The sequence below is a fragment of the Lycium ferocissimum genome, chromosome 7, assembly GCF_029784015.1.
Source record: "Lycium ferocissimum isolate CSIRO_LF1 chromosome 7, AGI_CSIRO_Lferr_CH_V1, whole genome shotgun sequence".
NCBI classification, from domain to species: Eukaryota; Viridiplantae; Streptophyta; class Magnoliopsida; order Solanales; family Solanaceae; genus Lycium; species Lycium ferocissimum.
In genome coordinates this window covers 27,909,180-27,924,408 of record NC_081348.1, presented here as the reverse complement: position 1 = coordinate 27,924,408, position 15,229 = coordinate 27,909,180, and the positions used below count along the sequence as shown (strand labels likewise).

The following is a 15,229-nucleotide window of genomic DNA, read 5'->3' as shown; positions in this document are numbered from 1 at the left end:
ATAAAGGATTTAGCAAGTCACATTTGAAAGTACAGTTTTTGCAGTTTCTGCAACTTTTGATTTATTCTAGTGCAGCTTTTGCAGTTATGCATTTTTTAAAATTTATTCTGGTGCAACTTCTGCTATTTTGATTCATACTATAGTTTTTTGCGTTACGATTTCTAGGGATTGATGTGGCTTTTCCTGCCGTTTCTACTTAATTATTTCATAGTCTCCCTCAAATCTAACTGAAATTTTTTGTTAAGATATATATTTGACGGAAACAAAAATTGTTCACTTCTTAAGGACTAAAACTGCTCATGATTATATTTAGGGGACTCCTTTGAACCTACAGCAAACATAAGGGACAATTTGCCATTTTCTCATATATGGGTAATGAAGCAATATATGGTCTTCTTTGTTAACTTTAAGATTATTTATTTGCACAAACCTTCTCTTAGTTTATTGCCTCAGTGTAGAAGCAAATAATATGCTCACCAAATTACTTTAAGCATATTTCACAAATGGAAACTTTAGTTATCTTATAATGTCCATAATTCTCTTGGCATGTATGTCCAAAATTAGGTAAGACTATTTTTTTTTCTTCCAAAATTAGGTAAAACTATAATAAAAGCAAATATAGCATTATCTTTCAATATGTCACTAGTCAGCTTTTTAGTTCTTTATGTTAGAATGTAATGTAGTTTGCAACTTACATGTGATTAACAGTGTAGTCAAAGTAGCTAGAGACACTAAGCGAATATTACTATCATCCTATGACCATGAAAAGCACATAAACATTTAAAATAAACTATAGCCTCTGGAAGTTAAACAATAGGGAAACAATATAATATAACTTGCTCTGCTAATTGAAACTAATAATTGACCCAAGTATGTTAGACTACACATAATTCTTGACCGAAAAATACACAGAGACATGCGTAGCTTGAAACAAAAAAAACCTTGAATCCAAGGTACGTAGTTGGGTTCAAGAAAAATATATAGAAATGAAGTTGGTCTTTACATTTGTGCGTCTTATGCGCCGTGACTATACTAAAATAATTCTCGCTTATGCTTCATTCTGATTTAATCGAAGTTACTGGATGAGACAAGTCACAAGTGTCATAATGTTTTTTACATATAGATCATAGGGGGAAAAAAATATAGGATTATTTACTTGGGATACTTCTAAAAGGTAATTATTGATAATAACTACCTTTTAATTGATTTATATTTAGTAGCTACAGTGATGTTGTAAATTACCATTCGTAGCTATACCAAAATACATCAAGCTTTTGTGGCTGGAGTGGTTATTGGGTGTGGCTTTGCCCTTGCCCGCCCAGGTTCTAACCCAGCCAACCACATTACTTTTCTTACATATTTTTCCTAGCTTTTTCTCCTTGTATTTTGAGTGTATCAGAGTGTATTTCGTCATATGTATTTGGCTCATATTGTATCTTGTATGTATTTGGCCTGAGTGTATTTCGTCAGATACAGCGAAAACAATGTCAAATACACGCGAATACACAAAAGGTAGCTACGAATGGTAAGAAGGGACAATAAGGTAGTTATTTATGTAAGTTTACGAAAAATATAACTAGGCAATCCTAGTCAAAAGATTAATAAAATTTGAACTTGTGACACATTAGAGATGGAGTTAACATTTGAATTTTATGCATTCTGAACGTGTTATCAAACTCATATATAGTTCGCAATTAAGTATATATATTTAACAATTTTTTAATATAAAATAAACTCATCGTCTCATCTAAAGCTATTAGATTCGTTTGAACCCCTACCAAATATTATAACTACTCACCTAATGATATGGAAGTATTAATTGTGAGTTTATGCATTTAATTGCACGGTTTGCCCTTCAGATGGGCTGGTCTTTAATTTTACCCTTCAAAATCGAACTTATGTCTAGTGAGATATAAGTTCTTTAAGGGTGCGAACATCAGTGGAGGAGCCACATGCATCCGAGGGGTGTGAACCGACACCCTTAGCCAAAAAATTACACTTTGTAAATACGTAAAAAGAATTTTTTTTATGTATATATATATATATATATATATATATATATATATATATATATATATATATATATATATATTATGTGTTGAGCACTTAATTCGTCGTATATTTACTTTTTTATATTTTGACACCCCTGAGTAAAAATCCTAGTTCCACCACTGGCGGACATAATTTGTGGGATGTTATGTCACGAAAATATAAACTTATCCCATGCGAAAAAGTTATTTGTTTTGAGGGTAAAATTTAAAGACCGGTACAAACTAGGGTCAAAAATGCAAATGACCCCTAATTGTGACATCTTAACGACTAGTGCAGTTATAATAAACGATCTTTGGATGCCTTATATGGATTTTATTGAAGACTGTAGTGCCCCGAGAAAAAAAAAAAAAAGGTATGATAAATACTTATGTAAATGTCCCAAATAGTTACAAGAGAAAGAATAGGATACTTGGGCAAAGCACAGAATGTATCACTGACTATTTTTGTCACCAAATTGCAGCAAATTAAAATTCAGTATTCGTTTCGTCGTAACATTGAGTTGCCTCTAAGACAGTGATTGGGCATGCATGCTCACACGTCTTTTTCTTCTCCACCTTCTCTGTCTCTCTACCCCTCTTTGTCTCTCTTTCTTTTTCACTTTATTGTTGTTATTGTCGTCCTTACTCCACTCCCTTTATGTTACTATTAATTTAAGTAATAAGAAATATTTGACTAGAGGTTCAACCACAAATTAAACTAGCTTAATATTTTAACACGATATACCTCCATTTCATTAAGAGGATTGATAGCTACGCACTCAATGCCAAATGAACTTGCTAGTACGCAAATCCCAACTCGTAAATCAAGTTACAATTTTCTATTTTTCTTAACAATGACGGAGATAAAAATTTTACTAAAGGATTCATATCTTTACACGATTTTCCGGCAAATGGGGTTTGGACGAAATCCCTACCGCCCCTCTAGTTCTGCTGCATGCTTTTCAAAGTCAAATCCAGCGAGATTTATTTTTTCATGTATCACATACCTAATGTCAAGTGATCGAGGCCTTTGTTGTTTAATTAATATCAAGGTATAGTTGATTGATTGATTAACTTTTGAAGTGAACGGTTTTATGAAGTCGAGAAAGAATTTTAGATAAAGTTCAAGCTTCTAGTTAAGCAACCAAGAAATAAACCGAACCTCACGTTATGGGTTATGGGTTCTCAAGTATCTATTACTTTTGGAACCAAACACTATTGCTAGGAGTATATAAAATTTAATAATCCACGCCATATATATTGACTGAGCATCTAACCTCTGTAGCAGTTCTTAAATTAACAATAATTAAGCACCCATAATTTAAAAATTCTAGATCCATCACTAATTAACCAAAATTACATGATCGAGAACGACATATCCACAACCTTCCCTTGAAGCATAGTGCACAACAAACTGAAACTGCTCCTTGATACATCTACTGGTAATTAATCTCTCAATAATTGGCTTTACCCCAGTTGCATGGCTGCAGAAAATAGCTTAAAACTTAAAATTAGCCAAAGAAGGAAAAAAAAAAAAAAAACAAGAGTACAAGCACAATAACATAAAATATTCAGTCTAAACAAACATCTGAACCTAGTGATGCGCTTATCCGTTTCAGTTTATGTGGACATAGTTTGACTTGATACGTAGTTTAAGTGAAAAAATAAGAGATTTGTAAGACTTATAATCTTAAATATGCCATAATATTTATATGGCTATAAATTTTTTCATTAAGAGTACTTAAGATGGTGGGAAGAAATAGAGCATCTAAATTTAAAACCTTATGGCAATAGGTGAAGAAATATAGGACAATTGAAACCTATTTGGAAACTCTTACACGACTGAAATTTTCTAACGCATAGCACATTGGATGCTCGGGGTCTCCTGTTTCTGGTGCAATTGCTGTACGATTGAATACCAAAAACACTCCAGTATGACAATAATTGAAGAATGAGTGTACATGCAAACGATTCAATAGAAAAAAAAAATTCGATTTTCCTCAGAGATTGAAAAGCAAAGTTCTAGTGAGCAATTAATGGAAGGTTGAGTAGTGATTTCTGTAAATTGAAGAGCACTTAAGTAAATTTGCTAAGTCCATTATTACCACAAAGTTGTTGTCTCGAATAAGTCTAAGTCCTTCAATCAAATTACAGAACCCATTACTTATACTATATATAATATATTCATAAATACTGATAATTAGTTCTACACATCAAGAAAACACCACTACCCGGGGCCCCAATCTGACTTCAAGTCTCTTAAAGAATTGCAATTATACATTTCAAAAGCTAATTAAAAGAAAGAAGACATTTTGCAATTTGAATAATAATACTTATTAATTTAGGGGTTGAAAAACACCACTAATTCATTGGGATTTCCCACCAAAGTCTTCTTTTAGTACCACATGGGAGCTAGCGGTGAGACTATACAGTAGTGAGATTAGAATATGTGCTAATGCATTGTTTTCAATGGGGTCCATATCTCTTTACAGGGGCTAGCTGACCCCCCTAATCTCTTTATTCTTATAAAGAAACTTGTTAACTTTTGGGCTTTATCTTACTACGTATTAGGTGTTCAATTACAATCATATAGTTCTTTCATCTTGGAACAATTGTTAAATTCCAAGTATGAAAGTCAAAACATCTTTAATTTCATACATTAATTTCTCAATTTCTTTGAGATAAAACCCAAATGTTTGGGAAAAAAAAAACATATAAGTATCATAATTATCAATCTCAAAACAAAAAGGAGAAATATTAAGAAATCGTGGTGCAATAATTATTATAAGCTTTCCAAATGCTAATAATCAAATAAATTGGAGAGGAAATTACTAATTGGAACCTTATATTTCTTAAGCAACGAACAATGTGACCTATTGATCAATGAAGTTGGTTGAGATCACAGTTTGATAACAGCCAAAACACTAGGTAAATCAAATAAATTGGAGAGGAAAGTACTAATTGGAACCTTATATTTCTTAAGTAACGAACAATATAATGTGACCTATTGATCATGAAGTTGATTAAGAGATCGCGAGTTTGTTCATTTTAAACTCCTAACAGAAGCCAAAACACTAGGTAATTTCTATTGTCTAAATTTTGATGTACAAAATTATCTAGGAGTGCTGATAAGAAGATCAAATACTTTGTGAAATTTAAAAAAATCTAGCTTTCTTAAATCTTAAGGGAATAAAATTAATAAATAAAGTAGATGTTGCCAAAATGCTATTGACACAGAAAATTAATGTAGTTGAAAAGGATGGAGAGATGGACATGACAACAGAATAGAAAGAATGACTTATTGGCTTTCCCATTTCCCACTCCCCTTTCAATTTCTTCCTCCTTTGAAAAGACGTGTACTCCAAAGAAGGAACAATAATGGGCCCCACTTGTGGGCCCATTCCAACGTTGAAGAAATAAAAACACTAACTTCAGGTGAGGGCCCACTTTTTCTAGTTTCTAACCTTTTCATCACGCCATCATTCTCTTTCTGGCCGCCCTTGTAATTTCACCTTTTTCTTGTTGCCACCACTCATTTTGCTATGTAACTCCACATTTTTTTCCAAAATTTTAATGTGTTCCTTTTTTTGCTTTAAAATTCATTTACTAATATTTGAAATATTCGTTCTTTTAGGACACAATTAGGTTTAAAATATTGAAAAACTGAAAACATAATTTCGCCATGAAAGTTGATGAAACTGTCTAAAAAATAGATAATTCAATAATTGAAAAGTTCTGTTCAATCTAATACTACATGAATTTGAGTCCAACAATTTCATGGTCATTTTTGTTTAATTATACTTTCTATCAAAACGATTTTTGGAAACGTCACGGAAGAAAGACAAAAACATGTAAAATATAATACTAGGATTACACTTTTTATCCCCCTTAGCTTCACACATGGAAGGAAGGCGAGACCTTTTTTTTATTGAGTACGACCTATAAAATTTGAATAGGTTCTCATACCTACTATTATACGAATAATTTTCTTTGATTTTGGCTTGCAAATTAATCCAGATACCATAATAGACGAACACTTACTAATTTGCACTACTACTACTATTAACTTTCTCATTTTTTTTAGCATATAATGTTCGTTATCTATTTTGAAGCTTAACTAATTGGATTCTCACTACTCCACTTTAAAAATATATAATTTCATTTCAAAACCATTAGTTAAGAATGAAAAAGATAGATACCACTCCGCCTTTATGGTTACTTTTTTTACTAACTATGGAGGTGATTAAATTAACAAACACAAAGGGGGCGGGAGAGAGAGTAGTTAAGTTGTGGAAATATCATTTTCTTTTTTCATATTTATCCTAACCCAAATTCACCTTTACAAGATTCACAACCAACATTTTTTTCCCTCATTTTTCTTCTTTAAAATAAGAAAAAACACAAGCTCCCTAAAAAACAAAAATAAAACACAGAATGACACTTCCACTTTTTTGTATCATCGGCAGTTTTTATATGACAGTGAACACATGACTAAAGCCTTCACAAATACTACAACAACAACACTAGCTAGCTTAAAAAAAGCTAAAGGCAAAATCACCATAATCATCCTCGACCACTACCACTGAACCAAATCGTTTGCCTGTTCAGTTGTAGAGCCATAGCTTCAACATTTAGCTAATAATATATCATACTTTCCATTTCTCGTACACCCTTAAATCAAATGAGTGAGAGAGCAACACACACACACACACACAGAGAGAAAGAAAGAAGAGGAGAAGAAGTATAGTTTGACCTCTAGCTTAATATAGTTTTTTTTTTTTTTTTTTTTTTAAATTTTTTTTTGGCATTCCAAGGACTTGGGAAAGGAAATAGAGAGACCCATTTGAGAATTTTTACAGATCTCTGACTGAACTGGTAATTTTCTGCTTTCTTGATTTGTTTGTTGTTCTGTAATGGGAGAGTCATTTTTGAGTTTCTTTCTGCTATTCTTAGCATTTCGTGTAGTTAAAATTTTCCCAGCAATTTAGAGTTAGTGGGGTTTAGAGTGGCCACGTTTATTATGTATGCACATTTCTCCCAAATATAACCAAGCAGAAGCTAGATCTGCTCATGTTTCTTCTCTTCTCTCTCCATTTTATGTGTCGTATTCTTGCTTTGTTAAGTATATTTTTATGTCGGTGAGTGTTTACAAAAAAGAAGAGTGCTTATGTATCACAACATTGTCACTCACTTAGCAGTATTGTACATATTGGGTGGTTGGGTAGGGACTATGGTTTTCTTAGAAGTTGATTGTCACTCACTTAGGGATTTAAGTTTTTCTATTAGAGCTTCTTGAGGGTTATTTCAGTCTGTAATTAATGGAACTTGTGAAAATTATGGAATATTCAGGTGATTGCATAAATAATATTTGCCTAATTGGGTGTTTCTGGAACGCAGCATGCATGTCTCTTAATAAAGTGTCTTTATTATTTACCACATCACATAGTGCCACTGAGCTTGATACTCTGAAATTTGAAGATTTTGTAATGAGTAATGACTAATGAGGCCCTTTTGGTGAAAATAACCTCTGCTATGTTTCCGTGTTCAACCTGGTGGTTTTTCAGGTGACTGTTTGATGAGATGTAGTTTCTTTTATGTGCTACCATACATGTCAATAAAATGGTCTTTGTAGATCTATATTAATGGTGTACTAATGTATGGATGAAGTGGTACTGATTTTTGCTTTTGCAGAGTTTTTTCCTGGGGGATGTACTTGTGATGATACATGTAATCCGAGATGGAAAGGATACCTGAAGTTAGACAACAACCAAGGCAGTTCCCTATAGAGGCTAAGGTGACACATAATTTCTCAACCTCCAAGAAGGAGGTCGATATTAAATGCAACGTGCAGGGTTTTCGAGATTTCAGCTTGGCTGTTCCAGTACAAACATGGAAAGGAAAGACCTCGTATCAGGAGGAAGCGGAACTCATGGTCGATAATGGTACAATCAAGCGTAGCGATGATTCACTTGAGGATAGTGGCTCTACTTCATTTCATGGGGCGAGTCATCCTCCAGAACCTGTTGATACAGACCTAATGAGACCAGTTTATGTACCAATTGGTCAGAACAAAGCAGATGGGAAATGCCTTGTGAAAAACATGTCTTTGAAGGGTCCTTTCTTAGACGATCTTTCAATCCGGGTTCCTAATGTGAAACCAAGCCCGTCTTTTCTTTCACCTGCAGAGAGCTTGGTTGAAGAGCCAAATGATCTAGGTGTAATCTCCTCCCCATTTACAGTTCCTCGTCCTTCTCAAAACACAGAAACAAGTCTGCCTCCTGATTCCGAAGAGAAGGAATGTGTTTGGGATGCATCGCTGCCTCCAAGTCCACTTAGTAGCATTGATAGTACTAGTGTTGTGAGAGATATGAGTATTGTCAACAGTTGCACAAGCACGTATAGGAGTGATGGGCTCATGAGCGATGGCATGCTTAGTGTGGACAGAAACTATGAGAGCACAAAAGGGAGCATTCGAGGGGATTCACTCGAAAGTGGTAAAACTAGCCTTAGCAGAGCAAGTGACAGTAGTGGACTTAGTGATGATAGTAATTGGAGTAACATGACTGGCAGTGCCAATAAGCCTCACAAAGGAAATGATCCTAGATGGAAGGCTATTCTCGCAATCCGGGCACGTGATGGTATATTAGGCATGAGCCACTTTAGGTTACTCAAAAGACTTGGTTGTGGAGACATTGGAAGTGTTTATCTTTCTGAGCTTAGCGGGACTCGCTGCTATTTTGCAATGAAAGTGATGGATAAGGCATCGCTTGCAAGCAGGAAGAAATTGAGCCGTGCTCAGACAGAAAGAGAAATCCTGCAGTTATTAGACCATCCATTCTTGCCCACATTGTACACTCATTTTGAGACCGACCGCTTCTCATGTTTGGTCATGGAATATTGTCCTGGAGGAGATCTGCATACTCTACGACAGCGACAACCTGGGAAGCATTTTTCAGAATATGCTGCAAGGTATTGAATTATTATCCTTATCCAGAATATGCAACATGTAGATATTCCTCCCCTTATAAAAGTCTTTTCCATGTAATCCTAATGTAAGCATAATAAACCTCTGGTCTCTTTAACATTCCTTAATCCTTACATGGTATTAACTCTCTTCCCCAAGTGAAATTCTTTATCTGCCACTAAATGCATCTTTACTGGCTAACAAAGGACTCTTTCTTTTCCCTTTCCTGATGTTCTTTAATGGGTTGGTGTTGGGGGAGAGAGGGTGTATTGGTGGAAGGAGATGATTTTGCCACAATGAATGTCACCCATTTTCACTTATCCAAACAAACGAAAAGATTGTTGCCCATTTTCTCTTACTGGCAAATAGAGAATGCTGAATATCTGATAAAATCCTTGAACTATGTTTTATTAAGATGAAAAATTATGTTGAAGCAGTGATTAAAGCTTCCAAAGAGCCCAGTTTGTTCTCTGTCTTTTCTGTACTAGGTATAAATTCTGTCCCCGTGTGTCCCTGCTTGGTTTTTCTTTGAATCTGGTGTGAGAATCTTAGACCTTGCCTAGCTTGACATCAAAGCACGTGTCATTAGATTATATCCTTAATCAGTATCACCTAGTTCATGCTACTTGAGATTTGTATTCAAAAGCTGAATAGACTCCATTTTGGTCTCCCTAAAATAAGAGACTAATCGTGTTCCCTGGTGTTAGGATCATAGAGCTCTAGTTCCTAGCTTGGCACTAAAGAACTCGACTAGGGTATGTTCCCATATAATCTTTCTCATCTAGTTCATAAACTATATTCTGATTTCCCTAAAATTTAAGAGTTGATTTTATTTCAATGAATCTTAGGTCTGTTCATGCAATTCAAGTTATAACTTCAACACCTCAATGACATTACTGTATTATCATGGTCTAAAAACTATATGTAGCAGAAAAAACAGTTATTAAGGTCCGGTTGATTGATATTATTAAAGGGTCCGGTTGATTGATATTATTAAAGGGCTTTGATGCAAGCTTTATTCGACATTTCTTCGTTTTGGGAGACTTCAGAATCTATACCCTTGCATGTAGGTTTAAACTTTTGAGTTCTTTAATCAAACTTTAACTAACCCCAGGTTTCTGTCACAGGTTTTATGCAGCAGAAGTTATATTGGCACTTGAATATCTACACATGCTTGGTGTAGTGTACAGGGACTTAAAACCTGAAAATGTTCTTGTGCGTGATGATGGCCACATTATGCTTTCAGATTTTGACTTATCCCTGAGATGTGCAGTTTCACCCACGCTCATAAGGACCTCATCTGATGATCCTTCTAAACGAGGAGCTGCATTCTGTGTGCAGCCAGCCTGTATTGAGCCCACAACTGTATGCATGCAACCAGCATGCTTCCTTCCCCGTTTATTTCCTCAAAAGAGCAAGAAAAAATCACCTAAGCCTCGATCTGATTCTGGGTTTCCAGGTAATACAATGCCTGAGCTAGTTGCGGAACCTACTTCAGCTCGGTCAATGTCATTTGTTGGGACTCATGAATATTTGGCCCCCGAGATTATCAAGGGAGAAGGCCATGGCAGTGCGGTTGATTGGTGGACATTTGGTATTTTCCTGCATGAACTACTATATGGAAAGACCCCCTTCAAGGGATCAGGAAACAGGGCAACTCTTTTCAATGTAGTCGGCCAACAGCTTAGATTTCCAGATTCCCCTGCAACCAGTTATGCCAGCCGTGATCTGATACGCGGCTTGCTTGTTAAAGAGCCTCAAAACCGGCTTGGGGTGAAACGAGGAGCTACTGAGATCAAGCAGCATCCTTTCTTTGAAGGTGTTAATTGGGCTCTGATACGTTGCAGTACACCACCCGAAGTGCCAAGACCCGTGGAGCCGGAGTCCCCTGCAAAGTATGGGCAAGTGAATCCTGTTGGGGTTGGCAATACCAGTAAAAGAATGGTAGGGACAGATGCAAAGTCTGGGGGTAAATATCTTGACTTTGAGTTCTTTTAGTTTTAGGATATAGGATTCTTGTCTAGAATTGTATCAGTGCCATTAGTTGATCCTTCAGCACTGCTTTCTTCTAGTTATTTGTTCAACTGAACTGCAATACAGAAGATCTTGGTCTTCACTAAACTAGTAGTTGTGAAAAATCACCTGCCAAATCGGGTTCTCTCAAAGTTTTTCACAATGAAGTGTGAGAAAGCTGAAATGATTCGAGTCGCTTGCACTATTTTGATTGAGATTTCTCACATCATAAACCAGTTTACGTTAGTTTTCCTTACCCTTGAATAAAAGGGCAGCCCAATGCTTGAAGCATCCATGTTCACGTAAGGTCTAGTGAAGGGCTACAATGTAGGCAACCTACTTTGACACATGCATCAGGTTGGCCTGTGAGTCACGCAAAGACAACTCGACTGGCTCCCTTCTTTCTTTATAGTTGAATACAACAACTACGTTTCAATCTTAGGGTTTGATATATGAATTCTCACTGATCATATTTTTTCATTGAAGCTCAACTCATATCATCATCATACTAAAATAAGTGTTATACTGCATGATCTAAGAGACAGAAAGCCTTGTGATTTCCATGTCTTGGGAGCTAGCTAAGACTATAGAAAGCATGTGCAGTGGGAAATGTTTTTACCTTGGGAATCCATCTTGTGGATTATTTGTCAGTGTTTCATTGGATAAAAAGCTACATGACATATGATAATCGAATATATAGAAGAGGATACGATTTGCGTATAGTGTTCTAGTGATACATATTATCAAAGGATTGACAACAAAAGTTGGCTGAAGCAAGTATTAATATTTAAGTTAAAATACTTTATAAAGGATGATAACTCAATGTAAAAGATGACTTCCGGTTGCCTATGAGGGCATGGGAAAAAAGTTCAATTTTTCCTCTCGGTAGAAATTATATATCTTGGAGAAAACATTTTTCACGTTCAGGTTAATCAAGCACAGAAAATTGATTCATGAAGGATTTTTTTTTTTCCCACAAACAATGGATTGTCAAAAAGAAGCCTGGATTGTATCGATGGAGAGCATGTGTGACAATAATGAGCTAGTGTTATGGATCCAATGTAATGCACAAGTGGAACCCAAACAAATTCTTTGCGATTTGGAAATATGTTAAGTGGCCCAATTACATCGTGTTGTTACTGGTGTCCCTTGATCAAGTTTAGGGGCCGCTTGTTTGTTTTTAAATTTTATATATATATAGTAAGTAGTATTTTAAGATTAAAATATTTGAAATAAGAAGTCTTTTTCGGTTGTATTTGTTCTACATAAAATGAAAATCAACTTTCAATTGCTACTTGAATCTTTTTTTTTTTTTTTTTTCCAGAATATATTTTTTGGATGAGCTATAAAACTATAATTGAAGAGCTAATTTTCCAATTTTCGTCCCGTGTTTTTGCCAAATGGTTAATGGTCATTTCTGCGGTGGTAGTTCTACGGTGTGGAGTGGACAAAGTGGTGATTAATGGTCATCTCTTTATGAATCTTTGAATGGACAATATTTCTACAACATTAAGATTTGAATGAATCATATCGATTGAGAATCATTAAGTGGTTATAAAAGGATAAAACACAAATGTGCTTTAGAGGAAACAAACATGACTTTAGTTTGTTCGACTGCAATAATACAGTCAGAAGGAGAATACAATTTTTGATCTTTTTTTTTTCCGCTGATTGCCCTTTATTTGGGGTGGTCTTTAATTTTTTCCCTTCAAATTGGTGGTCTTTAAATTTTACCCCTTGCCTAACACCCTAAGGTTGTGGGTTCGAACCCTAGCTCAGTTAAAAAAAAATAAAAAATCGCAAGGCAGACTTTGCAAAATTCTGCCTCAAGGCAGAATTGGGGCAGAATTTTGCAAATCTGCCTAGGGCTGTTCACAGTTTTGGTTAAAACCAAAACCAAACCGAAAATTTAACCAAACCGAATAAAAAAACCGACATTTGGTTTGGTTTGGTTTGGTTTGGTTTTAAATTTGAAAAACCGATAATATTTGGTTTAGTTATGGTTATAGTAAAAAATAACCGAATAAATAACCGAACCAAACCGATAATTATATACATGAAATTTATTTATTTATATGTATAATATTAACTTTTCATAAATAATTAAAGATATTTTATACCTTTTAATTATTAATTTAATTTTGGTCTACTTATTTTTAAGGCCCATGTCTTAAAAGAATAGTACAAGTCAACAATTCAAGCCCAACTCTAATAAGTCGAAAGCATAAAAAGTAAAACCCTACTATCTCTTTTCATTTTACATTGCCATTAGCATGTCTTTCCTCAATATGCAAGAAAGTTCGCCCTTGTGGGCCGTGAGGAAAAAAGAGCTTCATAAGAAATTTGAAGAATATAGAGAGAGAATATTTGAATTGTCACGGCTAGTCATAAATTGAAAAACCGAACCAAACCTGTCACACCCCGATCTTACTAGGGTGTGATGGGCACCCGACCCCGTAACCGGAGCCGAGCGAACCCACTGGCTCTTACTACGTACTAAATTTTTTTTTTTGAATCTCTACGTCGAGTATACATATTAAGATTGCTGGAAAAATTCCTTTATTGCATTTAAATCAAATAAAATATGTAACTGCACAAAACTTGTATCATAGTACAGACTGACTCCCGAACCCACGACTATGTCTGCAAAGTCTCTAACTTCGAACAAGACATCATAGCATAACACGCTGACTCGGCGACACTCCGGAATGAATGGAGTTTGCCAACTTCGTTGGGACATCATCTCGCCCGGCTTCTATCCGTTCGGGTGTACCGCGCGGTACGAAACGCATCCCCCCGAAGAAGAGGGGTCGGACGAGCAATGTACCGAGTATGTAAGGCATGAATAGTAACATAGTAAGGAGACATAACGTATGAATAATAACATCTTAGACATTTAGGATTTGTCATGGGATAGAAGTAACTCGTACATATGAATGCCTTCCGGCAATTGCCATGTATGTTTAGACTTTTTCGAAAAAAACGGTGTTCCTTATTCACATACGCAGAGACGAACATTTCGTATAAGCGTATCCTTTAATCATCCGTACGTACGCCGAATATATCGGCTCTCCTCCCCCCTTCCCCACGTATCCCAACATATCATACAATGCACGTTGTTTCTTATTCTTGTACATAGAAAACGGATACCTTTCGGAAAACGGTACTTTTTACTCGCATTTACGTACGCCGAATTCATCGGCTCTCCCACCCCCCCTCCCCAACAAGTTGTCCCAAGTATATCATATTACATATATATATATCACATAAACGTACGCCGCGTACGGCTCTCCCATATCCCGCGTCCGGCATCCCGCGTCCGGATGATAAGCCACCGAATCGTGGACACGCTTGTCCTTCCCCATTCCCCATATACATATACATTCATCAATATCATGTATCATATACATTTATCATATAAGTAATATGCATGAGATTCCAAGAAAAGTCATGTATCAAACGGAGCGACATAAAGTTGGTAACGTCCGATCGCATCATGGAATAATCGGGATCATCGTGTCCCACCTTGGAGGAACGAGCATTATAAGGTGAGACCGTCAAGGAAATATAATACCAGTCATCACTTGGGCCCGCAAAACAAGTTTCGGGTCATTCCGGTTCAGCATAAGAAAGTTATGAGCGTTTGAAGTACAGAACCTTTAAAATAGTCATTATCCAAGAATAGCTTAACATTTCATATCGTCGCATCATCATTGTCATCATAAAGCCATAGTCGTCGTTTTAGTCATAAAAACTATCAAAAACGTAAAACTTGGATTTTGGAGAAAAATGAATATTTTTAAAACATTTATGAACTTTTAAGAAGAAAATCATGCTTTGAAATCATAATTTCTAACTTTGGAAACAAGGACGTTATGGAAGCATTCATAAAGTCGCAATGTATGATTCATGCCATAGAAAGAAAAGGGACGAGCCTTAACATACCTGCGCCGCGCCTTACTAGCTATGCTTATTCGTCCAACTTGTTAGTCTACATTCAAGAAGACCGACACTATCGTTAGATTCATCGATATATACTTGTCTTAACCTTCCAAGTACATTCACTTATGGTCTGCCGAAATTTCGGCAGCATCTCCCCTGTAAATATACCACCCCCGAGAATATGGCTCGGCCCAATTTATCCATTAACAACAATCCGGGAATTCAACCCGGCCAAACCATGAACAATACCAACAATTATTCTAGCAACACTTCAAATATT

At 35.7% G+C, this 15,229-nt stretch overlaps 1 protein-coding gene across 1 annotated transcript; it reads left to right on the top strand.

The window, feature by feature from the left end:
• Positions 1-6,415: 6,415 nt before the first annotated feature.
• On the top strand, positions 6,416-11,196 carry LOC132064137 (serine/threonine-protein kinase D6PK). The gene is made up of 3 exons (XM_059457028.1): positions 6,416-6,905; positions 7,722-8,999; positions 10,122-11,196. The coding sequence occupies exons 2-3, from the start codon at positions 7,768-7,770 to the stop codon at positions 10,990-10,992; spliced, it is 2,103 nt and encodes a 700-aa protein (XP_059313011.1). The 5' UTR covers positions 6,416-6,905; positions 7,722-7,767; the 3' UTR covers positions 10,993-11,196.
• Positions 11,197-15,229: the final 4,033 nt, after the last annotated feature.

Coding starts and splice junctions, on each gene's coding strand:
- LOC132064137 (XM_059457028.1), top strand. CDS start 7,768: ATGGAAAGGATACCTGAAGTTAGACAACAACCAAGGCAGTTCCCTATA. Junction 9,000..10,121: donor TTTTCAGAATATGCTGCAAG/GTATTGAATTAT, acceptor TTTCTGTCACAG/GTTTTATGCAGCAGAAGTTA.